Source organism: Ranitomeya imitator, chromosome 3, assembly GCF_032444005.1.
Source record: "Ranitomeya imitator isolate aRanImi1 chromosome 3, aRanImi1.pri, whole genome shotgun sequence".
NCBI classification, from domain to species: domain Eukaryota; kingdom Metazoa; phylum Chordata; class Amphibia; order Anura; family Dendrobatidae; genus Ranitomeya; species Ranitomeya imitator.
In genome coordinates, this window is record NC_091284.1 from 828,497,840 (window position 1) to 828,522,318 (window position 24,479).

Sequence of the window (24,479 nt, forward strand, 5' to 3'; positions counted from 1 at the left end):
ATCTTTTCACCTTGACAGTATCTATGGTATGGGAATGATATGTCCATAAACTCTATAGTGTTGGAAAGAGATGTTCTGTAGACATTGTGGTGAGCCCGCTCTGGAGAGAGAGTAAAAACTTCTTCCGTGAAAAGACGCAAGGAAGTTTCTGAGACTCTGGCTAAGGTGCGTGGCCTAATCGGAGAATAGAACTACGCTGAACCTGGGGCTTAAATTTGGAAATGGGTTTGTGGGACAAAAATAAACTGGGCACTATCTTGAAAAAAAAAAAAGGCAGAGAAGGGATGGGAATAAACTGGGGCGCTACCCAGCAGGAGGCGACTGCCAAGTCTTCTAACAACATTTTCCCTTGATCCTGTGGAGCCCTCGCCGCCATGAAGAGTGACTGGTGGAAGGGAGAGGTAACTGGTTCCAGATGTGGTCCCGACTCCTACTTCATAGTTTTGAAGATTGCATCAGGAACTCCTGGGTGAGGATTTCTCTGGAATGGGTACGTCTTCCTTCCCATACAGTCATGGTCCCAGACAGTTCAGAAGACGGTGTCAACCCTGGATGAGGGGGGACGGGGGTCACTGGAGGCGAAAGGCAGGACACTCCACCATGAGCTGCCCCGAGACACTTGTGAAATGTTAGAGGCAATAGGGTCCCGGTTCTCAGACTAGAGAGGGTATGATGTGGACAGCACCATACTGTTCTCTGTCCCCTAAGACTGGAAAACTGTGAGAATTTACACACTTACAGGCTGAATCTGAAATAAAACACAAGTTGGTAGAGTCTGGTCTGAACGCGGACCCATGTCTGGCCTCCTTGGACACTAATCAAAACTGGTTAGTTCTCTGGGTGGGTGGGTGTAGCCTGATGGGGAGGAGTTGGCTTTTTATCTGCCTAGTGGCAGCAGCATACACCCATGCTGTCCTGTGTCCCCCAGCAAAGGAGTTTATTTTCAGTTAGCTAGGAGTCATTAACTGTAATCTATTTGTTGACTTTTGAATTTTTCTTTCTAGTTCGTCAAGAAAACAGACTTTCGGTAACATAAGCCTGTAACACTGACCTATAAGTTGAAATTTGATGTAACGAATTGTGCTTTTATCCTGGGCAACTAGAGGCGCATAATAGTTGAACAATAATGTTTGCTGATATGTTGATTACACATTGTCCAGGCAAGCTAGCTTGTTGACTTGCAAAACAGGGGGAAAAACTAAGCAAATAGGTGAAATAATTTGAACAATGTGAGTTGATCTTGTCACTATTCTTCCCCTTTACCTTTTGGATGCTCGTTTGAAGGACAGTTGTTAACTATAAAAAGAGGACATATGCGCCTCTACAAGATATATGTATATATACATCCAGATAGCCAAGAGATCAAGAAACTATAGGACAGCAACCAGGACATCATGGCTCCATCACGAAGGACACAGTTTTGATATTCTTCAGCATGTCAACTTAGAGGACCATGACTCAGTCTGAAAGAACACAAATCTACTCCATTCACTATCGCTGAACCATGGATACGTTTGGGGTAGTCCGGATTTGGACCACCAGTCACCTGAGCCCCATGGATACGTTTATGAAAGCAAGGAATGGGACCCACCAGTCACCTGGCTCCATTGAGATGTTTGGAGAAGCTGGGTTGTGACCCTTCAGTCAACTGGCCTTCTGCCTCAATGGACTGTCATCTTCCTAAGCCTGTAAATACCTACTTTCTGTGCATGCCACAGGTGGGGGTAGTCAGCCCTGGGAGTCCCAGCTGCTTTAATCTTAAGGTACCGTCACACTGAACAATTTAACAACGATATCGATAGCGATCCGTGACGTTGCAGCGTCCTGGATAGCGATATTGTTGTTTGACACGCAGCAGCGATCTGGATCCTGCTGTGACATCGTTGGTCGGAGCAGAAAGTCCAGAACTTTATTTCGTCGATGATCTCCCACTGACATCGCTGAATCGGCGTTCCCCGGCTAAGTAACCCGATGTTTACCCTGGTTACCCGGGGACTTCGGCATCGTTGGTCGCTGGAGAGCTGACTGTGTGACAGGTCTCCAGCGACCACACAGCGACGCTGCAGCGATCGGCATCGTTTAGATCGCTGCAGCGTCGCTTAATGTGACGGTACCTTTAATCCCGGTGAATCAGCAGGAGGGTGAGACTCTGTAATTTGCACCATCTTGGGTATTTTGCTGGGACTGTTCTACGTGCCATTTTCCTGTTTGTGGTTCAGTAGAGCATTTTGACACCCTTACCCTTTTGTTATCTGTGTAGTATTACACACATGGGTAAAGGAGAGCAGTCGTTCGGTGGGATGTGCCCTGGTTCATGTGGTTTTGGCTAGCGGACGCCCCCCTCCCCCCCCCATGTCTCCACAGAAGGCACAGACAAATATTTTATGGTAAGTACCCAAAATTTTCTTTCTGTTTCGGCTCAAGTATTCCCACTACATTGTGCATGGAGCTGTGCCGTCCTGGCTGGGTGCACAGTCGCAATGGGACCTGAAAATGAAGCAGTAGGTTTTTTGTTTTTAAACAATTTTTGCTTATGGGTATCTCCTCGTCTTATTATTTGCTGGTGACTTGGACAAAGCTCTGATAACTGAGACATTCATCGTCCTGCTGTTTGTTTTGCATCGCTCTCAGCAATACAATGAACAAGTGAAGGACATGAGCCAGCCGCTAATCGTGAACATCCCCCGGAGGCCCAAGCCGGGAGCCGAAGGCGGAGCCATCGTACTGGTGCCAGAGTTATGTAACCTAACAGGTGAGCGCAGTCCCCGGCGGGTTACTAGCAGAGCTCGCTGACCACGCCACAGTTACCTCTGTGATTGTAAATGGAGGCCAAATAGCTATAAGGCTGGATTTGTGTCCAACATTCTTGGTCCAAGTGCTGACTGTTCTGTCCGCACTGGCCGTGGGCCTCCGGTCTTGGCCTCAGCTGACCGTAGACATATATAAGGTCTGGACATCGCAGGGTGTGCACGGACCAATAGTGTCATAGGTGTGAGGGCGGCCTAAAGCAAAGCTCAAGAAGGTGGTGGGAACAGTCGCAAATGTAATATTAATTCCTTCCCACAAATGGACGTCCTGGGAAAGGTCTTCACATGAGGAGGGGAATGAGGAGCTGTGCTAGATTATATAGCCAGCATCGGTCTCTGACAGTCGTGGCAGTCCTGTTTGAGTTCCTGTTGCTGCTGTTAACCATTTAAATGCTGCTGTCAATCTCCGATTGCAGCATTAAACGGTGCGCATGCTCGTCCCCGATCCCTTTAGCTTCCCGCCATGGAATTTTCACAATATGCTGCAGTACTGTGGTATAGCACAAATGATTGGAGGTTGAAGTCCCGAATACACTTCAAAATAATGTAGAAAATTAAAGGAAAACGTTTAGAAATATATAAAGAATGAATTAATATATAAAATTCTTATTCCTCCCCCACCATTTTACCCTGTTTAAAAAAACAAAAAAAAACCTGATTTGTTCTGCCCTGTCCGCAGTATGGCTGCTATCTTGCAGATCGCTAGGTATCCCCTTCTGAAATGCGTCGGTCCCAGTAATGCCCCCCAGGGCTCCTCACCAGGAGGCAGCTGCTCGTATTCTCATCTCTTACCGCTTCATCTTTATAACAGGTCTGACCGACAAAATGAGGAACGACTTCAACGTCATGAAAGACCTGGCCGTTCACACCCGCTTACCACCAGACCAGAGGGAGCGGCAGGTTGGGAAGTTCCTGAATTACATACACAAGTAAGTGGCCACGGTGGCTGGTAAGGGCCGTCTGCCTCTGACCTGGGCCTCCTGTAGGGCAAGGTAAGTTTGGTTAGAAGCCATGTCTTGAGTTTGCCGTGGTTTCAAAATTGGTTCCCCATCGAGGCTGTGAGTGCCTCAGGCATACCGAACAGACTCCGTACGGAGGCTCCTGATTGCGGCCTCAGCTGTCAGTATGATTGGCACATGACCGAACAGCTCACATAAGCTGGAATTTCTGAGATGTTGACCCTTCAGCCTGATTACAGCAGTAGATCGGAGACATTCCTCTATTGCTTTGCTCGCTACTTGACTACAAACACGAGGGATACCTTGCGTGATGAGATAAAAATAAGACCGCATAACAAGAGATGTCTGACCACAGTTTGATGCTTACGTAACCCAATACATGTTTCGCCGTTGCTTCCTCCGGGGAACCACACCTCCAGAAGAAGCAGCGGCGAAACACATTCTGAGATGGTAAAGCCCTATACTGGGGTAAGGCAGCTCTTGTGGTCCCTAAAGCTGCTGGATAGTCTAATCTGGATCCCATAGACCAGGGGTGTCAAACTGCATTCCTCGAGGGCCGCAAACCATGCGTGTTTTCAAGATTTCCTTAGCTTTGCACAAGGTGCTGGAATCATTATGTGTAATTAAATTATCACCTGTGCAGTACAAGGAAATCCTGAAAACATTACCTGTTTGCGGCCCTCGAGGAATGCAGTTTGACACCTCTGCCATAGACGTAATGGCCACTTCTCCATTCCTGACAGTGGGGTCCTGTTCTAAAGATGGATACGGTCCCAATAGAGCACCAGCATTTAAGACATTTATTGGGCTCCTTCCTTTCATCACCCAGTAGTGATGAGTCCGGGGATTGTATTTTCTCCATCGCCTTTCATTGGGGGACACAGGAACCATGGGTGTATGCTGCTGACACTATGCAAATAAAAGTTAGCTCCTCCTCTGCAGTATACACCCTACCAACAGGAAGTAGGATCTTCAGTTTAGCTTAGGGTCAGTAGGAGGTGGACACGGGTCTTTCATTAGACCGTTATCTACCTCAATGTGTGTCGTTTTCTTTCAGGTTTTTTCCGGAGGGATACAGGGTGAACAGTCAGACCTGTAGTCCCACAATACGGACTATGAGTACGGCGTGTACTGCCACCCCGTATCCTCATAGATCCCACAGCAGGACCAAGATCCTAGCACACAAGCGTGCTCAGAAGTCCGGTCCTGGCTCCGTCCCCCACCCACTCGCCCACCAGAGCCTGTCGGTTGGAGGAGACGAGGACGTCCATCATAGCTCCCTGGACGTGTGATACCTTCAACGGTTTGAGGTTAGTAACAGACGGCGGGGGATGTTTAGGTGAGTATTCCTGCTCCCCTTCCCCTGTCCCAGAGTGGCGCGGCGGCCCTTTTGGCAGCCGCGCTGAATTTTACTGCGGCCGCTCCTTCCTCTCTGGCACGGCGGCCGCGTTGCTTCCCCCGCACTGTCTCGGCAGCCGCACAGCCCCTTTTTGCTGCGGCTGGCGGCCTTTCTGGCTGCCGCGCTGAATTTTACTACGGCCGCTCCTTCCTCTCTGGTGCGGCGGCGCGCATGTCTCCTAGCGGCGGCCGCACTCTTTCCCCCTTTGCACGCACACAGCCGCGCCGTTTTCCACCGGCAACCGCGCTTTCTCTGTGGGGCCGTTGCGGTGGGCCTGCAGGCAGCCGCGCTGCCTTTTCTGCGGCCGTGCTCTTTTCTGTCCTGGCGCGGCCATCTTGCGGGCGGCCGCGCCGCTTTCTGGCTGCACCTCTCCCTCTCTTCTAATTTAGGCCCCGGCTTCTCCCGGGGCCTACTTCCGTCCTCGACTCCGCCCACTTCCTTCTCTCCATCGGGCGGGCTTTTCTCCCGCCCGACTGGTTCATTTCGGCGCATTGGGGGACATAGCAGGCGATACTGACATGGCAGTTAGCCCTGCCCACTTTCTCCTGCGCCCCCAAGTTTGTTTTTCGGCGCCAGGAACGCCTTGCCCCACTCCTTGCGGCTGCAGCTGGTCCCGAATAGAAGGGGCCAAACAGCAGTGTCCCAGAAGGCTGCTGTCTGCTTTTCTGCATTAAGGATCATCACTGAGGTGCATCTTCTATCAAGATCCTCCTCTGGGCAGCTATGCAGCCTTTCCGTCCGAAGATCGCTTCGCCTGTCGTGAGTAGCTCTGCTCTGCAGACTGATACTCTCCTCTGCCCCTCTGTCCCCTAACCTTCTGGTATTTCTCACTTCTGCCTTAGTCAAACACTTTGCGTTGCATCTCTCTGTCAGACCTGTAACAACCCCTGCCCAGGACCCTCCAGCGAAAACTCCACTCCAGCCTGGGTTTCCTCTGTATCACAATCCATAGCGGATCTAACACGGGTGTCTAAAATCCTTGTGTCTGTGGTTGATAGGTTGCCCCTGCGGACCCCCGCAGTAGCCAACGGGTCGCAGGAGGCTCCATCTGAGCCTTCCGTTATAGGCCACAAAAGGTCCAGACAGGAACGCTGGTCTGAGTCCTCTTCCAGTTCCATCTCTCCCCACGGTCCTTCTCTGCGGTCGGCTTCCCCCCGGTCCTCCTCCCCTGAGTCAGGCGAGGCTTTCTCTGATGTGCCTTTGTAGTATATTTCGGCGCTGGATTCGAACCAAATCTATAGCATGAGGGATATGGTTCAGAACCCCATTGGAGCGATAAATCAGACCTGTGGCATCAAAGATTCCGCTACGGAACCCGCAGACCAGGCGGTTTCGTTTAGACGGGCTAAACCACCTTCTCAGGGTTTCACTCCTCACCCTGATTTACAGGAAATCATGACGAGAGAAGGAGAGAATCCGGCCAGATGCTTTCAGAGAGGAAAGCGCCTTGGCGTTTTATATCCCTTTTCTCCGGAGCTCACCGCTAATTGGACTTCTCCCTCGGTGGATCCTCGGGTTTCCAGGCTGTTGAAAGACCAACACTGTCCTTCCTCTGTCTGGCGGAGCATCTCTGAAGGATTCTAATGATAATCTTAGAATCCTTTGCGAAGTATCCCAATGGGCCAAACAGCTCCGTCAGGGCATCCCGGACGGGGCTCCACCCGGACAGCTAGCTGAGCTTGCCAGCCAGATTTCTCTTGCAGGTGAATACCTGGCCTCCGCTTCCCTGGATGCCGCGTCTTGTGCGACTCAGGCTTCCAGCAATGCTGTTCTTTCGTCAGTCCGTTGGCTCAAGGCCTGGCAGGCGCATTTGTCTTCCAAAAAGTACGTTACCAGCCGGCCTTTTTCAGGGTTCACGCAGCAGAGCCTCAGGCACATCAAGAGAAGAAGAGGGTATATATTTTTTTTCTTTTAGACCCACTCCTTCCTGGCGTTCTCGCTTCTCCCAAGGTAGATCCTCCAGGTCTAGGACTGGAAGATCCACCTCGGCATGACTCTCGACAAGACCCCAGCCCACTTCCCAGGCTGGGCGGCCGTCTCCTCTTCCTCAGGGACGTCTGGATCTCCTCAGTAGAGGGCGCATGGGTCAGGGAAGTTGTATCCTTGGGATACAAAATAGAGTGCGTTTCACGACCCCGGGATCGTTTCTTTGAATCCTGACCTCCGAGAGACCCCGATCTAGTTCCAGGTTTCTTCGCAACCATCGCTTCTCTTGTCAAAGCCGGGGGTAATTTTTTCCCATTCCAGAAAAAGCACAGTTCACAGGTTTCTATTCCAATCCTTTGTGTGACCGAAAAAAAAAAAAAAGGCAAGATTCATCCCATTCTGGATCTCAAATTCCTGAACAGGAGAGTTCGCCTGAGACTCTTCAGGATGGAATCGCTTCATTCAGTAATTGCTTCCATGGCGGCTCAAGAATTTGTGTTCCATAGATATTCAGGACGCCTACCTCCATGTCCCGATATTCCCGGGACATCACATATTCCTGGGCTTTGCGGTGCTCCAGGACCCTTTTCAGTTTGTCGCCCTGCCGTTCGGTCTCGCAACCGCCACCAGGGTTTTCACAAAGATCATGGCGGCACTGATGGCCATCTTGAGGGTCAGGGGACTGGTACCTTTTCCGTACCTCAACAACATCCTCATCAAGGCTCCGTCCCTTTCTCAGGCTCGCTTGAGCCTTTCCATCGTCCCCTGCACTAGCCGTTTCGGGTGGCTTGTCAACAAGAAGAAATCCTGTCTTGTTCCTTCACAGCGCCTCCTTTTTTTCTGGGCATGCTCTTCGACATTCGTCAGATCAAAGTCTTCCTTTCCCGAGGGCAAGAGAACCGTCCTTCGTCGGGACGTACACTTGCTCCAGGGTCCTCGGCTTCCCTCCTTCCGATCGGCCATGAAGGTTCTGGGGAGGATGGTAGCAACATTAGAAGCGACACCCTTTGCCCTACTTCATTCTCGACCTCTTCAGCGGACCATCATGTCACAGTGGGACAGGTCTGTCTTCTCCCTGTATCGTACGATCCATGTCTCTCCCCGGGTCAATCGGTCCCTCAACTGGTGGCTGACGTCACCTCTCATCTCCCAGGGCAGGTCCTTCCTTCCAGTTCTCTGGCAGGTGGTGAAGACGGATGCCAGCCTGCTCGGCTGGGATGCGGTTTTTCGCCGCCTGACTGTTCAGGCTCGTTGGTCGGCGCAGGAGTCTTCTCTGCCGATCAATGTGCTCGAGATTCGGGCCATCTTTCTCTCCCTTCGCCACTGGGAAAGGATTCTCGGGGGTCTACCTATCCGAATTCATGCGGACAACACCACAGAGGTGGCATACAGGTCCTTCTCAAAAAATTAGCATATAGTGTTAAATTTCATTATTTACCATAATGTAATGATTACAATTAAACTTTCATATATTATAGATTCATTATCCACCAACTGAAATTTGTCAGGTCTTTTATTGTTTTAATACTGATGATTTTGGCATACAACTCCTGATAACCCAAAAAACCTGTCTCAATAAATTAGCATATCAAGAAAAGGTTCTCTAAACGACCTATTACCCTAATCTTCTGAATCAACTAATTAACTCTAAACACATGCAAAAGATACCTGAGGCTTTTATAAACTCCCTGCCTGGTTCATTACTCAAAACCCCCATCATGGGTAAGACTAGCGACCTGACAGATGTCAAGAAGGCCATCATTGACACCCTCAAGCAAGAGGGTAAGACCCAGAAAGAAATTTCTCAACAAATAGGCTGTTCCCAGAGTGCTGTATCAAGGCACCTCAATGGTAAGTCTGTTGGAAGGAAACAATGTGGCAGAAAACGCTGTACAACGAGAAGAGGAGACCGGACCCTGAGGAAGATTGTGGAGAAGGACCGATTCCAGACCTTGGGGAACCTGAGGAAGCAGTGGACTGAGTCTGGTGTGGAAACATCCAGAGCCACCGTGCACAGGCGTGTGCAGGAAATGGGCTACAGGTGCCGCATTCCCCAGGTAAAGCCACTTTTGAACCATAAACAGCGGCAGAGGCGCCTGACCTGGGCTACAGAGAAGCAGCACTGGACTGTTGCGAAGTGGTCCCAAGTACTTTTTTCTGATGAAAGCAAATTTTGCATGTCATTCGGAAATCAAGGTGCCAGAGTCTGGAGGAAGACTGGGGAGAAGGAAATGCCAAAATGCCTGAAGTCCAGTGTCAAGTACCCACAGTCAGTGATGGTGTGGGGTGCCATGTCAGCTGCTGGTGTTGGTCCACTGTGTTTCATCAAGGGCAGGGTCAATGCAGCTAGCTATCAGGAGATTTTGGAGCACTTCATGCTTCCATCGGCTGAAATGCTTTATGGAGATGAAGATTTCATTTTCTCTATCGCCTTTCATTGGGGGACACAGGAACCATGGGTGTATGCTGCTGCCACTAGGAGGCTGACACTATGCAAATAAAAAAGTTAGCTCCTCCTCTGCAGTGTACACCCTACCGACAGGAAGTAGGATATTCAGTTTAGCTTAGTGTCAGTAGGAGGTGGACACGGGTCTTTCATTAGACCCTTATCTACCTCAATGTGCGTCGTTTCTTTTTCAGGTTTTCGGAAGGGATACAGGGTGAGCAGTCACACCTGTAGTCCCACAAAGCGGACTATGAGTACGGCGTGTACTGCCACCCCGTATCCTCATAGATCCCTCTCCAGGACCAAGATCCTAGCACACAAGCGTGCTCAGAAGTCCGGTCCTGGCTCCGTCCCCCACCCACTCGCCTACCAGAGCCTGTCGGTTGCGGAGACGAGGACGTCCATCAGCTCCCTGGACGTCTCATTCCTCTTCAGGTCAGTAACGGCGTGGGATGTTTAAGGTGAGTATTTTCCCCATTCCATTCCATCCCATACAGATCTTCAAAGGGGGGGATCCCACTGGTCGTCGCCCGTTGCACGGGCAGCTGCACGCAGTTGCAGGGACCTTTTTTTCTGCGCGCACGGGCCGAGATCCCTTTACTGCACGGCGGCCGTGCTCTTTCTTTCTGCCGCACCGCTTCCATAGCTGCGGCCGTTCTGCCTCCTGTTCCGGCGCGGCGGCCTTTACAGGCTACCGCGCCACTTCTGACCCCTGCGAGCACGATTCCGGCCGCCCTTAGCGGCTCCCCTGCCATCTGTGCCAGCGTGGCGGCTCCCCTGCCATCTGTGCCAGCGCGGCGGCGTTTGCAGGCCGCCGCGCCGCTTCGGGCCCCTGCAGCCGCGCTGCTCCGGCCGCTCTCTGCAGCCGCGTTGCTTTTGTCCCAGGCTGCCGCGCCGCTTCCTACCCGCACAGCTCCGGCGCCGCGGTCTTGCACTGGTGGACGCCGGCCTCTAATTTAGGCCCCGGCTTCGCCCGGGGCCTACTTCCGGCCGCGACTCCGCTACTTCCTCCTTATATCAGGCGGGCTTTTCTCCCGCCCGACTGGGTCAAGTCGGTGAGCTCCGCCCACCAGCGCCATCTTGGCGGTTAGCCCCGCCCACTTTCTCCTGCGCCCCTGATGTTGTTTTCGGCACCAGGGCCGCCTTGCGCTGGCTCCTCAAAGCGCATAGCCTGGCGTCCTCATCCTTTGCGGCTCAGCATTGCAGCCGGTCCCGGACAGGAGAGTGTCCCAGAAGTCTGCTCTGTCTGCCTGCACCCCTGCGTTAAGGACCATCGACATCATGAGGTGCAGCTTTCCATCCATCACCTGTCGTGAGTAGCTCTGCTGCAGACTGACACTCTCCTCAGCTTCCTGTCCCCTAACCTTCTGGCTTCTTCAGGGGTTCCTTCGCCATGTCTAATCTTAAGGGAAGTCGCTTTTGTCCTCCCTCTTCTGCCTTAGTCTAACACTTTGCGTGTTTGCCTTATGCCCACCGCAGCGTCTGCCATGTGTAGCTCTGCACCGCAGACTGATACTCTCCCCTTCTGATTTTTTTTTTCCTCGACCCGTTCGGTCTAATTTTTAAGGGAGGTCGCTTCCGGCCTCCTACCTTTTCTCAGACAGGCCTGCAGCAACCCACATTATGCTCACCGCCCAGGACTCCCCAAACCCCCCCCCCCCCTGCTGCTCCGCCTCAGAGCAAGGTCCCCATCTTCTTTGTCTCTATCAGCCAGTAGCGGTTCTCACACGGGTGTCCCAGACCCTTGTGTCCGTGCTAGATCGGTTGCCCCTGCAGACTTCCGTAGTAGCCAGCGGGTCGCAAGATGCTCTGTCCGAGACTTCTAATACAGGCTGCGAAAGATCCAGACAGGAACGCCGGTCTGAGTTCTCTTCTCGGTCCACTTCGCCCCACGGTCCTTCTCTGTGGTCGACTTCCCCCTGGTCTTTCCTCCCAGAGTCAGGCGAGGCTTTTCTCTGATGCGCCTTCGGAGGATAATTTGAGGCCGGATTAAAACCAAATCGCTAAGATGAGGGATATGGTTCAAAGCCTCATTGGAGCGACCAATCAGACCTGTGGCATCAGATTCCTCTACGAAACCCGCAGATCAGGCGGTTTCGTTTAGACGGTCTAATCTACCTCCCAAGGTATTTGCTCCTCATCCTGAATTCGAGGTGCTTCTGGCCAGAGAAAGAGCAAATTCGACCAGACGTTCTCAAAGAGACAAGCGTCTTGGAGTCTCAGATCTCTTTCCTCCAGATCTCATTGCCAACCGGAATAAGAGGCGTTAGAGACCGACCTCTCCCCCTGTGGATCCGTCGGCTGCTAGACCTGCCACCAACACAGTCCTTACGCTGTCCGGTGGGGCGGCTCTGAAAGATTCCATCGATTGGATCATGGAATCTTTTGTGAAGTGGGCTTTCGAAACTGCCGCATCATCCCAATGCCCGGCTTTGGCTTCCACTTGGGTTTCGAAGTCTGTATCCGAAGGGCTAAACAACTCCGTTGGGGCATTCAAGATGGAGCTCCATCAGGCCGGCTGGCGGAACTTGCCACCCAGATTACTCACGCCGGGGAATAATTTCTTCCCTGGACGTCGCGTCTTCTGCCGCACAGGAGCCCAGTAGTGTTGTTGCCAGCCTTCACACTGTTTGGCTCAAGAGTCAAAGAAGTCCCTTACGAGCCTGCCTCTTCAAGGTTCACGTCCTTTCGGTTCCAAGCTGGACCAAATTATTAAGGACGCCACTGACGGCACCAGTCCCCTTCTCCAGACCTCGCCCACTTCCCCTTAGGCGGCTACTCCGGTCTTTTCGACCTCTTTCGTAGTTTCGCGGCATCGGATTCCTCTTCGCAACAGCAGAGGCCACAGGCACGTTAAGAGAAGACGGTATTCTTCGTCTCTCTCTTTCCTGGCGTGCCCGCTACTCCTAAGGCGGATTATCCAGGTCCAGAACTGGAAGTTCCACCTAGGCTCGACCCACGACTAGACCCCAGCCCGTTTCTCAGGCTGGGCAACCTTCTCCTGTTCCTCAGGGACGTCTGGGTCTCCTGAGTAGAGGACGCATGGGCCAGGGCACTTGTATCCTCTAGATACAAAATCTTCATTCCACGGTCCTGGGATCGTTTTCTTCGAATGCCAACCTCCAAGAGACCCCGCTAGTCCCGGGTTTTCTTTACAGCCATTGTTTCCCTCCTTAAATCCGGGGTAATTGTTCCCGTCCCAGAACAGGAACGGTTCAACGGTTCACAGGCCTCTCTTCGAATCTTTTTGTACTGACAGAGGACGACAAGGTTCGTCCCAGTCCGGATCTCAATTTGCTGAACAGGAAGTTTCGTCGGAGACACTTCAGGATGATATTCCCTCGTTCAGTAATCGCTTCCATGGAGGCTCAGGAATTTCAGTTTCAGGCTCCTGAAAGTCTATCCATCTTTCCCGCCATTCTAGCCGTTGCGGGTGGCTCGTCAACAGGAAGAAGTTCCATCTTGTTCAGCGCCTCATATCTCCGGACATGTTCTTCGACACTTGTCGGACCAGAGTCTTCCTTCCCGAAGACAGGATATCCCTCCTTTCCGATGGGCCTTTAAAGGCCCTAAGGAGGTTGGTTGCAACATCGGAAGCAATTTTCCCTTCGCCCGTTTCATTCAAGACTTCTTCAGCAGGCTATTCTATCACAGGGGACAGGTCTGTCTTCTCCCTGCATCGTCCGATCCGGCTTCCTCCCGGGTCAAATGGTTCCTCGATTGGTGGCCGTGGTCTCTTCTCTTATCCCAGGGTAGATCCTTCACAACATATACTTCCTTCCAGTTCCCTGGCAGGTGGTGACGACGGACGCCAGCCCGCCCGGCGGAGGCACGGGGCTTTGTCTCCTGTTCTTTCAGGGTTGTTGGTCGGCGCAGGAGTCCTCTTTGCCGATCAATGTCCTCGAGTTCCGGATCATCTTTCTGTCTTTCCTTCACTGGGTAAGGATTCTCAGCAGCCTGCCAATTCGAATCCAGACAGACAATGACACAGCAGTGGCATATGTCTACCACCAGGGGTGGACTCGGCGTTCTCTGGCCTCAGCCGAGATTCCAGGATTCTCCTTTGGACAGAGGCAATGGTCCTGGTGAGCTCCGCAGTGCAGGTCCCCGGCGTTGACTTTTAGGCCGCCGACTTCCTCGGCCGCGAGGGCCTCGCGGCAGGGGAACGGTATTTCAGGAGGTTTCCTATCGGATTGCTCTTCGATGGGGGACTCCAGAGGTGGACCTCATGGCATCCCGATTGATCAGGAAGGTCCCTTGGGTCGGCCCAGGGTCCCGTGATCCTCTCACAGTGGTGTTGACACTCTGGCCATTCCTTGGTCGCACTTCGTGTTCCCCTAGAAGGACGTAGATCTGGGGATTTATTATGATGGAATATAGGCTGAACTGGATGGACAAATGTCTTTTTTCGGCCTTACTAACTATGTTACTATGTTACTATGTATCGGTTCCCGCTCCTTCCCTTGCTTTCCAAGCTGTCAAACGATCAAGGCGGGATGGGTGCCGGTCATTCTGATCGTCCCGGATTGGCCCAGGAGGTCTTGGTCTGCAGACATCGTCAACTTTTTTGCGGACACCCCTGATGCCTTCCAAACGAACCCGATCTGCTGTCTCAGGGTCCGATCTGCCACCCGAATTATCGGTCGCTTAGTTTAACGGTGTGGCTGTGGACTCCACAGTTCTAAAAGCGTCCGGCCTTTCGGCCCAGATGAGTCACTCTATAATCCAGGTTGGGAAGCCTTCGTCTTCTTCCAGGATCTACTATCGTACCTGGAAGGCTTACTTTCGTTGATGCAAGCCCAACCGCTTTTCACCTATGTCCCTTTTCCCTGCCTTCCATTTGTTTTTCCTTCAGGCAGGACTGGATTCGGGCTTCGCTCTCAGTTCCCTAAAGGGCCAGGTTCCTGCGCTCTTCTTCCCTTTAAGAAGACGTTATCTTCTCAGCCACAGGTTAAGACCTTCCTTCAAGGAGTAGCCCACGCTGTCCCTCCGTACAGGGCCTCTGTGGATTCATGGGATTTAAAGGTTGTCTTGGTTGTTCTTAGGGGTTCTCCCCTTCGAGCCTCTCAGGGAGTTTTCCCTGTCAGTTCTATCTCGGAAGGTGGCTTTTCTCAGGTCCATCTCTTCGATCCGCCGCATTTTCGAGTTGGCGGCCATTTCTTGCCGATCTCCTTTCTTGATTTTCCACCAGGACAAGGTGGTCCCAGGCCTCCGCCTTCCTTCCTTTCTCGAGGTGGTTTTCATCTTTCTACCTCAACGAGGACATTGTTCTACCTTTCCTTTTGTCCAGCTCCCGACTAATCCTCTGGAGCGATTGTTGAACAGCCGGCCTCGTCAGGGCAGTGAGGATCTCCCTAGCTAGCACGGCCGCTTTCCGGAAGATGGATTCTCTTTTCGTCATCCTTGATGGCGTGCGTAGAGGCCTGCCGGCTTCCAAAGCGACTATTGCTCGCTCTATCAGAATGGCATCTTTGGAAGCTTACCGGGTCAAGAACAAGAGTGCCCCCTCCTGAGATAAAGGCTCACTCTACCCGGGCAGTCGGCGCTTCCAGTGGGTCACGGGGCTTTCGCCAACGGCTTTGCAAAGCGACAACCTGGTCTTCCATCCACACGTTTCGCCGTACTACGGCGGACTCCAGCCTGGGCAGAAGGATCCTGCAGGCGGCAGTGGTGAGTCCTCGGACCTGATGGAAGTCTGTTTTTTCCCACCCCAGGGACTGCTTTGGGACGTCCCATGGTTCCTGTGTCCCCCAATGAAAGGCGATAGAGAAAACAGGATTTTTGGTTGCTTACCGTAAAATCTGTTTCTCGGAGCCTTCATTGGGGGACACAGCACCCTCCCAAGTTGAACAGCTCTGTTTACTATATACGTTTGAGTTCTTTGAACACTCTGAGTGTTTGAAACCGTTAATCTATGGAGCGCCGTGGAATTTGTTGGCGCTATGTAGATAAAGTTTATTATTATTATAATATTATTATTCTTTCTCTTTTACACGTTGCTTCTCCTACTGCTTTCTCACTAACTGAATATCCTACTTCCTGTCGGTAGGGTGTACACTGCAGAGGAGGAGCTAACTTTTTTATTTGCATAGTGTCAGCCTCCTAGTGGCAGCAGCATACACCCATGGTTCCTGTGTCCCCCAATGAAGGCTCCGAGAAACAGATTTTACGGTAAGCAACCAAAAATCCTGTTTTTCAGCACGACCTGGCACCTGCTCACAGTGCCAAAACCACTGGTAAATGGTTTACTGACCATGGTATTACTGTGCTCAATTGGCCTGCCAACTCTCCTGACCTGAACCCCATAGAGAATCTGTGGGATATTGTGAAGAGAACGTTGAGAGACGCAAGACCCAACACTCTGGATGAGCTTAAGGCCGCTATTGAAGCATCCTGGGCCTCCATAACATCTCAGCAGTGTCACAGGCTGATTGCCTCCATGCCACGCCGCATTGAAGCAGTCATTTCTGCCAAAGGATTCCCGACCAAGTATTGAGTGCATAACTGAACATTATTATTTGATGGTTTTTTTGTTTGTTATTAAAAAACACTTTTATTTGATTGGATGGGTGAAATATGCTAATTTATTGAGACAGGTTTTTTGGGTTATCAGGAGTTGTATGCCAAAATCATCAGTATTAAAACAATAAAAGACCTGACAAATTTCAGTTGGTGGATAATGAATCTATAATATATGAAAGTTTAATTGTAATCATTACATTATGGTAAATAATGAAATTTAACACTATATGCTAATTTTTTGAGAAGGACCTGTATGTCTACCATCGGGGGGGACTCGGAGTTCCTTGGCCGAGGTATCCAAGATCCTCCTCTGGGCAGAGGCAACGGTTCCGGTGACATCCGCAGTGCTTATCCCCGGCGTCGACAATTGAGCCGCCGACTTCCTCAGCCGCGAGGGCCTCTCGGCAGGGGAATGGTCCTTGCATCAGGGGGTTCTTACATCAGCTTTGTCTTCAATGGTGGACTCCGGACGTGGACCTCACGGCGTCCCGAATGAACAGGGAGGTTCCTCGGTTCGTCACCAGGTCTCGCGACCCTCTCGCAGTGGGTGTCGATGCTCTGGCCATTCCTTGGTCGCAGTTCATGCTCCCCTATCTGTTCCCAATTCTTCCCTTGATTCCCAAGCTGTTTAAAAGGATCAAGGCGGAGGGGTTTCGGCCATTCTGATCGCCGGATTGGCCCAGGAGAGCTTGGTTTGCAGAGATCGCCAACCAAGTGGCCTTTTTTTTGTGGTCATCACCTCTATCTGCCGCGTTTCCGAGTTGGTGGCCTTGTCTTGCCGACCTCTGTTTTTGGCCTTTCTCCAGGACAAGGTGGTCCTCAGGCCTCCGCCTTCTTTCCTTCCTAAGGTGGTTTCCACCTTCCTCCTCAACGAGGACATCGTTCTACCTTCCTTTTGCCCAGCTCCGACTCATCCTCTGGAGCGATCGTTGAACAAGCTGGACCTTGTCAGTGCAGTGAGGATCTACCTGGATAGAACGTCCTCTTTCCGGAAGACGGGTTCTCTCTTCGTCATTCCTGATGGCACGCGCAGAGGCCAACCGGCTTCTAAGGCGGCTATTGCTCGCTGGATCAGAACGCCAATTCTGGAGGCTTACCGGGTCAAGAACAGAGTGCCTCCTCCTGGGATCAAGGCTCACTCTACCCGGGCAGTCGGCGCCTCCTGGGCGGTTCACCACAGGGCTTCCGCCCTACAGCTTTGCTAAGCGGCAACCTGGTCTTCCATCTACACGTTCGCCAAATTTTACAAGGTCCATACCTATACTTCGGCGGACGCCAGCCTGGGCAGAACGATCCTGCAGGCGGCAGTGGTCAGTCCTCTGACCTGATGGAAGTCTGTTTTTCCCACCCCAGGGACTGCTTTGGGACGTCCCATGGTTCCTGTGTCCCCCAAGAAAGGCGATGGAGAAAACAGGATTTTTGGTTGCTTACCGTAAAATCTGTTTCTCGGAGCCTCCATTGGGGGACACAGCACCCTCCCAAGTTGAACAGCTCTGTTTATTGTGTTATACTGTTTACGTTTGAGTTCTTTGAACACTCTTTGAGTGTTTGAAACTGTTAATCTGTGGAGCGCTGCGGAATTTGTTGGCTCTATATAAAGTTTATTATTATTATTATTATTATTCTTTCTCTTTCACACGTTGCTTCTCCTACTGCTTTCTCACTAACTGCAGATCCTACTTCCTGTCGGTGGGGTGTACACTGCGGAGGAGGAGCTAACTTTTTTATTTGCATAGTGTCAGCCTCCTAGTGGCAGCAGCATACACCCATGGTTCCTGTGTCCCCCAATGAAGGCTTCGAGAAACAGATTTTACGGTAAGCAACCAAAAACGAGAAACAGATTTTACGGTAAGCAACCAAAAATCCTGTTTTTCTCTTGTCTTTAGGGACGAGAGCGTTCAGAACGAGCTACGTGACTGGGGGCTGAATTTTGATACCGAACTCCTACAGTTCGAAGGGAGAATCGCACCTCCGGAAAAAATCCTGCAAAAAGACAGATCTGTGAGTATTTAGGTAGTGAACGCACCACAACACCTTCCCATTGCCCCTCCCCCACAATTTATTTGTTTTTTTGCACAATGAGCTGTGATATAAATGCACGTTACATTTCAGGAGGAGTTGGAATATTTTATGCTGTTTTTTAGCAAAATGTTGCAGGGCCCAAATAGCTTTGGGGGTCTTCTCGACCTGCAGCAGGGTCTCTTTAATGGCCTCTCTGGTTGTTTTTTTTCCATTGGGCACCAGCCTGGATCCTTTTCCCAACTTTCCTGACTTACCGGTTTCCATCTATTGGCTCATTTTGCTCCTTTTTCAAACGCAGTTTGGGGGTCTGGCACAGACTGCCCCTGGCCAAGCCTTCCCCACCAGCTTTCTTGTCTCTAAGCCAGGTTGACTCTTGGTTGCCCACTACTTTGCACAGACCTCAGGCTGCTGAGAATCCGGGTGACGACCTCCCGCAGATCCTGCACTGAGGTGTAATTTGTGACTTCGGATTATTTGCAGGCACAATATAATCCACAGTTTGCTGACTGGTCACGAGAGCTGAGGGGTCCCGTCCTGATCAGCGCCCGAGATCTGAATAATTGGCTGCTCTTTTACACCCGGAGAAATTACGACGCGGCGAACGCTCTTGTGCAGAACTTGTTCAAGATCACACAGCAAATGCACATCAAGATGAACCGGGCGGTGCTGTGAGGCTCGGGGGCTCTGCCGGGGGGCTCAGCCGAGGGGCTCGCACAGTGCGGGTCTTACACCATACGTTTTGTCTTTATCTTTTCTAAAGGGTTGAAGTGGAGGACACAGTGGGAGGATATTTACAGGCCTTCCAGCAGAACATTACGCACCACACCGAGATGGTGGGTAGATATTGGACTGGGTGTAGACGTGACCAGCAAGAATGTGCGAAATGTCGCCATGATCTGTCTCTGCTCTCCAGGTGGTCTGTATCCTGTCCAGCATTAATAAGATGAAGTACGACGCCATCAAGAAGCACCTGTGCGTGGACTTCCCCATCCCCAGCCAGTGCGTCGTCGCCAGGACCTTGAGCAAACCCCAGACTGTCCTCTCCGTCTGCACCAAAATCGCCTTACAGATGAACTGCAAGTTAGGAGGAGAGCTGTGGACCGTGGAGATGCCGGTACGTGTGTCCTTACACATATACATGGCGGGGGGCTCGTCTCCTCTCCCCCATGTGGCGAGGAGCAGGGAAGCTCGACCCCTCCATGTGGCGATACCCATAATCCATGCACAGTAACATCCAGTGAATCTGGCTTTTTATTTCTCAGCTGGATAAAGTGATAATCATTGGGATTGATTGCTACCATGACACCCTGCAGGGGAGGAGATCTATTGCTGGCTTTGTCGCAAGCACGAATAAGGAAATGACTCGGTAATGTATCTGCCACATCCGGGTCCCTCATACATTGCTGGCTCTTCACTCCGGCTAATGCAGAGAACAGGAGCAAGGACCCTGAGCGCCCCCTCCAGATACAGCCCCCATTGTACTGCAGCCCCCAGAATAAGCTGATTGCCCCTCTGGATACAGCCACCATTGTACACCGCCTCCAGAAAAAACTGACTGCCCCTCCAGATGCAGCCACCATTGTACCGCAGCCCCCAGAATAAACTGACTGCCCCTCCAGATACAGCCTCCATTGTACCGTAGCCCCCAGAATAAACTGACTGCCCCTCCAGATACAGCCTCCATTGTACACAGCCCCCAGAATAAACTGACTGCCCTCCAGATACAGCCACCATTGTACACAGCCTCCAGAAAAAACTGACTGCCCCTCCAGATACAGCCTCCATTGTACCGCAGCCCCCAGAATAAACTGACTGCCCCTCCAGATACAGCCACCATTGTACCGCAGCCCCCAGAATAAACTGACTGCCCCTCCAGATACAGCCACCATTGTACCGCAGCCCCCAGAATAAACTGACTGCCCCTCCAGATACAGCCACCATTGTACCGCAGCCCCCAGAATACACTAAATGTCCCTCCAGATACAGCCACCATTGTACCGCAGCCCCCAGAAATAACTGACTGCCCCTCCAGATACAGCCCCCATTGTACCGCAGCCCCCAGAATATACTGACTGCCCCTCCAGATACAGCCACCATTGTACCGTAGCCCCCAGAATAAACCAATTGCCCCTCCAGATACAGCCACCATTGTACCACAGCCCCCAGAATAAACCAATTGCCCCTCTGGATACAGCCACCATTGTTCCGCAGCCCCCAGAATAAATTAATTGCCCCTCCAGATACAGCCACCATTGTACCACAGCCCCCAGAATAAACCAATTGCCCCTCTGGATACAGCCACCATTGTTCCGCAGCCCCCAGAATAAATTAATTGCCCCTCCAGATACAGCCACCATTGTTCCGCAGCCCCCAGAATAAACTAATTGCCCCTCCGGATACAGCCACCATTGTACCGCAGCCCCCAGAATACACTAAATGTCCCTCCAGATACAGCCACCATTGTACCGCAGCCCCCAGAAATAACTAAATGTCCCTCCAGATACAGCCCCCATTGTACCGCAGCCCCCAGAATAAACTGACTGCCCCTCCAGATACAGCCACCATTGTACCGCAGCCCCCAGAATAAACTGACTGCCCCTCCAGATACAGCCACCATTGTACCGCAGCCCCCAGAAATAACTGACTGCCCCTCCAGATACAGCCCCCATTGTACCGCAGCCCCCAGAATATACTGACTGCCCCTCCAGATACAGCCACCATTGTACCGCAGCCCCCAGAATACACTAAATGTCCCTCCAGATACAGCCACCATTGTACCGCAGCCCCCAGAAATAACTAAATGTCCCTCCAGATACAGCCACCATTGTACCGTAGCCCCCAGAATAAACTGACTGCCCCTCCAGATACAGCCACCATTGTACCACAGCCCCCAGAATAAACCAATTGCCCCTCTGGATACAGCCACCATTGTTCCGCAGCCCCCAGAAATAACTGACTGCCCCTCCGGATACAGCCACCATTGTTCCGCAGCCCCCAGAATAAACTAATTGCCCCTCCGGATACATCCACCATTATACCACAGCCCTCAGAATAAACCAATTGCCCCTCCAGATACATCCACCATTGTACACAGCCCCCAGAATAAACCAATTGCCCCTCCAGATACAGCCACCATTGTTCCGCAGCCCCCAGAATAAATTAATTGCCCCCACGGTCTACAGCCCCCATTGTACGCAGCCCCCAGAATAAACTAATTGCCCCCACAGTCTACAGCCTCCGCGCCCCTCAGCCCCGCACCCCAGAGTGGGCCGGCACTGATGCCATTGTGCCCCTGATGTCTTGTAGGCCCATAGCAGCCTATGAGATGGCCGCCTTATTCTCAATGAGCCCTGAGTAACCTCTGACCTTTCTATTTTAGCTGGTTTTCCCGATGCGTCGTCCAGGATCAGAGACAAGAGATTGTCGATGGCCTGAAAGTTTGTATGCAAGGTAAAAAATACTAAAAAGTTCCAATTGTGCAGAACAAACTTCTGGACGGATTTTCACTGTACAGAAGGGGAGTCTGGTGTAGGAGACCTCGGCGTAGATCTGTGCTACAATTTATGTTTTAGTAAATGTGCCTGCTCCCCCAGCTTCTCTGAGAAGTGCCGTGGCTGATAAAATAGTGGGGGACAAATCTCCCCTTTGTTTATAGCAGACACCAGGTAACTGTGCTGAGATTTGTGTCTCATAGACTGGTGCAGGTTCTGTTCACAGCTGTATCCGTGCACCATGCAGTGGCCGTTCTTGGTACTGCAGCTGTATGTAATGTGACCGGAGCTGCAGTACTGAGAGCGGCCACTACACGGTGTACGACGCTGCACACATCTGATGCAGGGGTGTCTGATCCCCACCGATCCGATGTCTGTGGCCTATAGAATTTCAGTGCGCCAGTGGGCGGCCTTATTTACTGGTGTCACGATGCCATTATGACTTTTTTCTGTCTTTATGTCCTTTCTTTCCCTCTAGCGGCGCTGCACGCATGGGCCAAGACTAACCAAAACGAACTGCCGCAGCGCATCATCATCTACAGAGACGGAGTAGGCGACGGGCAGCTCCAGACCTTAGTGAACTACGAGATCCCACAGTTCATTGATTGCATCAAGTCTGCTAAAGAGAATTACAGGTGCGGTGCAGAGGTGGCCCCAAACCCTTTCCTGACACCGTTTTAATTTTTGTACTTATTGTATTAAAAAAAACAATTTTTTTAATTTCTCCATTGATATATCCGTACGAGGACTTGTTCATTGCGGGATGAGTTGTAGTGTTGAATGACGCCATTCATTTTACCATAAAATGTACTGATAAATCAGAAAATAATTCCAAGTGAAGGGGAAATGGTGAAAAAAAAAAAGATAATAATTCTGCTATAGTTTTGTAGTTTTCATTTTTTTTGTTTGTTTTACAACGTACCGTGTGCAGTGAAATGACCTGACAATCAGATTCTCCAGGTCCGGACAATTACAGCGGCACCAAACTTCTCTACTGTTTTTACTTAAATGGTGAAAACATTTTTATGACTTTTTAAAAATGAAGGAGAGCGTTGTTCCATCATCTTTCTCTAGTCTAAAAAATCAGAAGGAAGAGAAACTTCAAACTCCAGATGATGAAAGATGTATAGGTAGAAGATATCTGTCTGTTACAGAGGCCTGGAGGAAAGACCATTCATTGTGTCCTTACAGGGACCCAGGAAGGGGCCTAAAGTGCCGCTGTCAGCAGGATTGTGCTCCGTGACTACAGACAGTGTCAGGTCGGCGCCGTTATACTGATTACAATGATACCTGGTGATGGAATCCGTCTTGTGGTTGTTGTGGAATCTTCATTTTCAGTTTTGAGTTAATGATCTGCTCGTGCACGGGGGCGGCCTGTGGGAGCTTCATGTGGTGCTCTCATTAGGTATTCATAATGCAGACTGCTGATAGATCACTGATCCCTCAAAAAATAAAAGAACATTCCTCCATTGCCACATGGGGGACACAGGACCGTGGGTGTATGCTGCTGCCACTAGGAGGCTGCTACTAAGTAAATACAAAAAGGGTTAGCTCCTCCTCTGCAGTATACACCGCCAACTGGCTCCGGATAATACCAGTTCTTGCTCAGTGTCCGTAGGAGGAACACTGCATCTGTTTTTTTCCAAACGTTCTTATTTTTATTTTTAACTTTGCGCAAGAGGATGAAGGGGGCGACGGACCCTTCCGATCTCCCCCAAAACACCAACAGGCGAGCATGGCAAGTTTACTCCCCGTACCCTTTCCTGCGACGTGGGATGTTCGGCCGTGGACTAGCCCTGTGAAATCCTATGGGAGCGAACCCTTAGGCTACACAGAGGCCACCTTCCCATGAGCACAGTCCGGCCGCCCTCCCTCTGCACCACCACTGAAGAACAGCGGTGCTGCATGGAGCTTCTCAGTCCCTCTCCACCTCCTCATCAAGAGGGCGGCAGATCGAGGTTGACTGCACTTCCCCTCATAGCTCGCCTGAAGAGGACCTTAAGCGGTTAGTCTAGCAGCCGGGCACCACTAATTTAGTCCCCGGTTTCGGCCTCATCTAGGCCGCGTTCCACCCACAGCGCGCGACGGCCCACCCACTGGTTCAGCGCTTCTCGCACACTGCGAGATGCGCCCCACAAACTCTGTGACCATCTTGGACAACGAGGAGCCTCAACGCCACCCTCTCCCCCCGGTCTCAGTGCCACATCTGGACACAGGACCTGGGTAGGTGCGCTGCATGCTGACATAGGCCCTCATACTCCTGCACAGTGCTCCGCTTTACTAGCCGCACATGTGCTCCACAGCCCTGCGCGGAGGTTAACAGACAACATGTCTCTGCCTAAACATAAAAAGTCCGCAAAAACAGTGTTCTTCATTCACTTCTTGCACCTCCTGTCACGCTGCGCTACCAAGCGGGCATACTACTCCACTCCGTAATGCTTGTGACCCTAAATGCGCTCTGGAGCCCCCTGCCGCAAACGAGCCTGCGGTGACCAGTCAGCCTGAGTGGGCTTTATCACTTTCGCAATCTATGGCTTCTTTGACTAAAGCTATCGAGTCCCTCCAGGATCCAACCAGGAGCAGGACCACTAATCCGCCTATTCAGGAAGCTTCCCCTACGCCTGCGGAATCTTCATCCTGCAGGGGCCGCTCTCACTCTAAGCACAAGCGGCCATCTAGGAAGCGCGTCCGTAGCTCGTCCCCCATGCTCTCTACTGCCTCAGCCTCCGTTAACTCCGCTTCCCGCTCTCGCTCCCCAGGCACCTCTTCCGACCAGGACTCTAATCCTGAGTCTGATGGGCCTCTAGATCTGGAGTCGCCAGGTTATCAGAGCACTCTAAATAGTCTCATTGAGGCAGTCAACCAGTCCCTTCAGGTTGATGAGGAACCGGATAATTTGGTGTCTTT

At 51.5% G+C, this 24,479-nt stretch overlaps 1 protein-coding gene across 4 annotated transcripts in view; it reads left to right on the forward strand.

The window, feature by feature from the left end:
* LOC138671348 (piwi-like protein 1) overlaps nt 1-24,479 on the forward strand; it is a 136,449-nt gene that overhangs the window by 79,467 nt on the left and 32,503 nt on the right. For all 4 annotated transcript variants that reach the window (XM_069759451.1, XM_069759448.1, XM_069759450.1 and 1 more), the window contains exons 10-18: nt 2,632-2,752; nt 3,619-3,736; nt 17,946-18,060; nt 18,562-18,749; nt 18,842-18,914; nt 18,995-19,195; nt 19,344-19,447; nt 21,461-21,531; nt 22,051-22,207. In XM_069759451.1, coding sequence (XP_069615552.1) covers nt 2,632-2,752; nt 3,619-3,736; nt 17,946-18,060; nt 18,562-18,749; nt 18,842-18,914; nt 18,995-19,195; nt 19,344-19,447; nt 21,461-21,531; nt 22,051-22,207 — 1,148 coding nt within the window. The remainder of the gene's footprint in view (nt 1-2,631; nt 2,753-3,618; nt 3,737-17,945; nt 18,061-18,561; nt 18,750-18,841; nt 18,915-18,994; nt 19,196-19,343; nt 19,448-21,460; nt 21,532-22,050; nt 22,208-24,479) is intronic.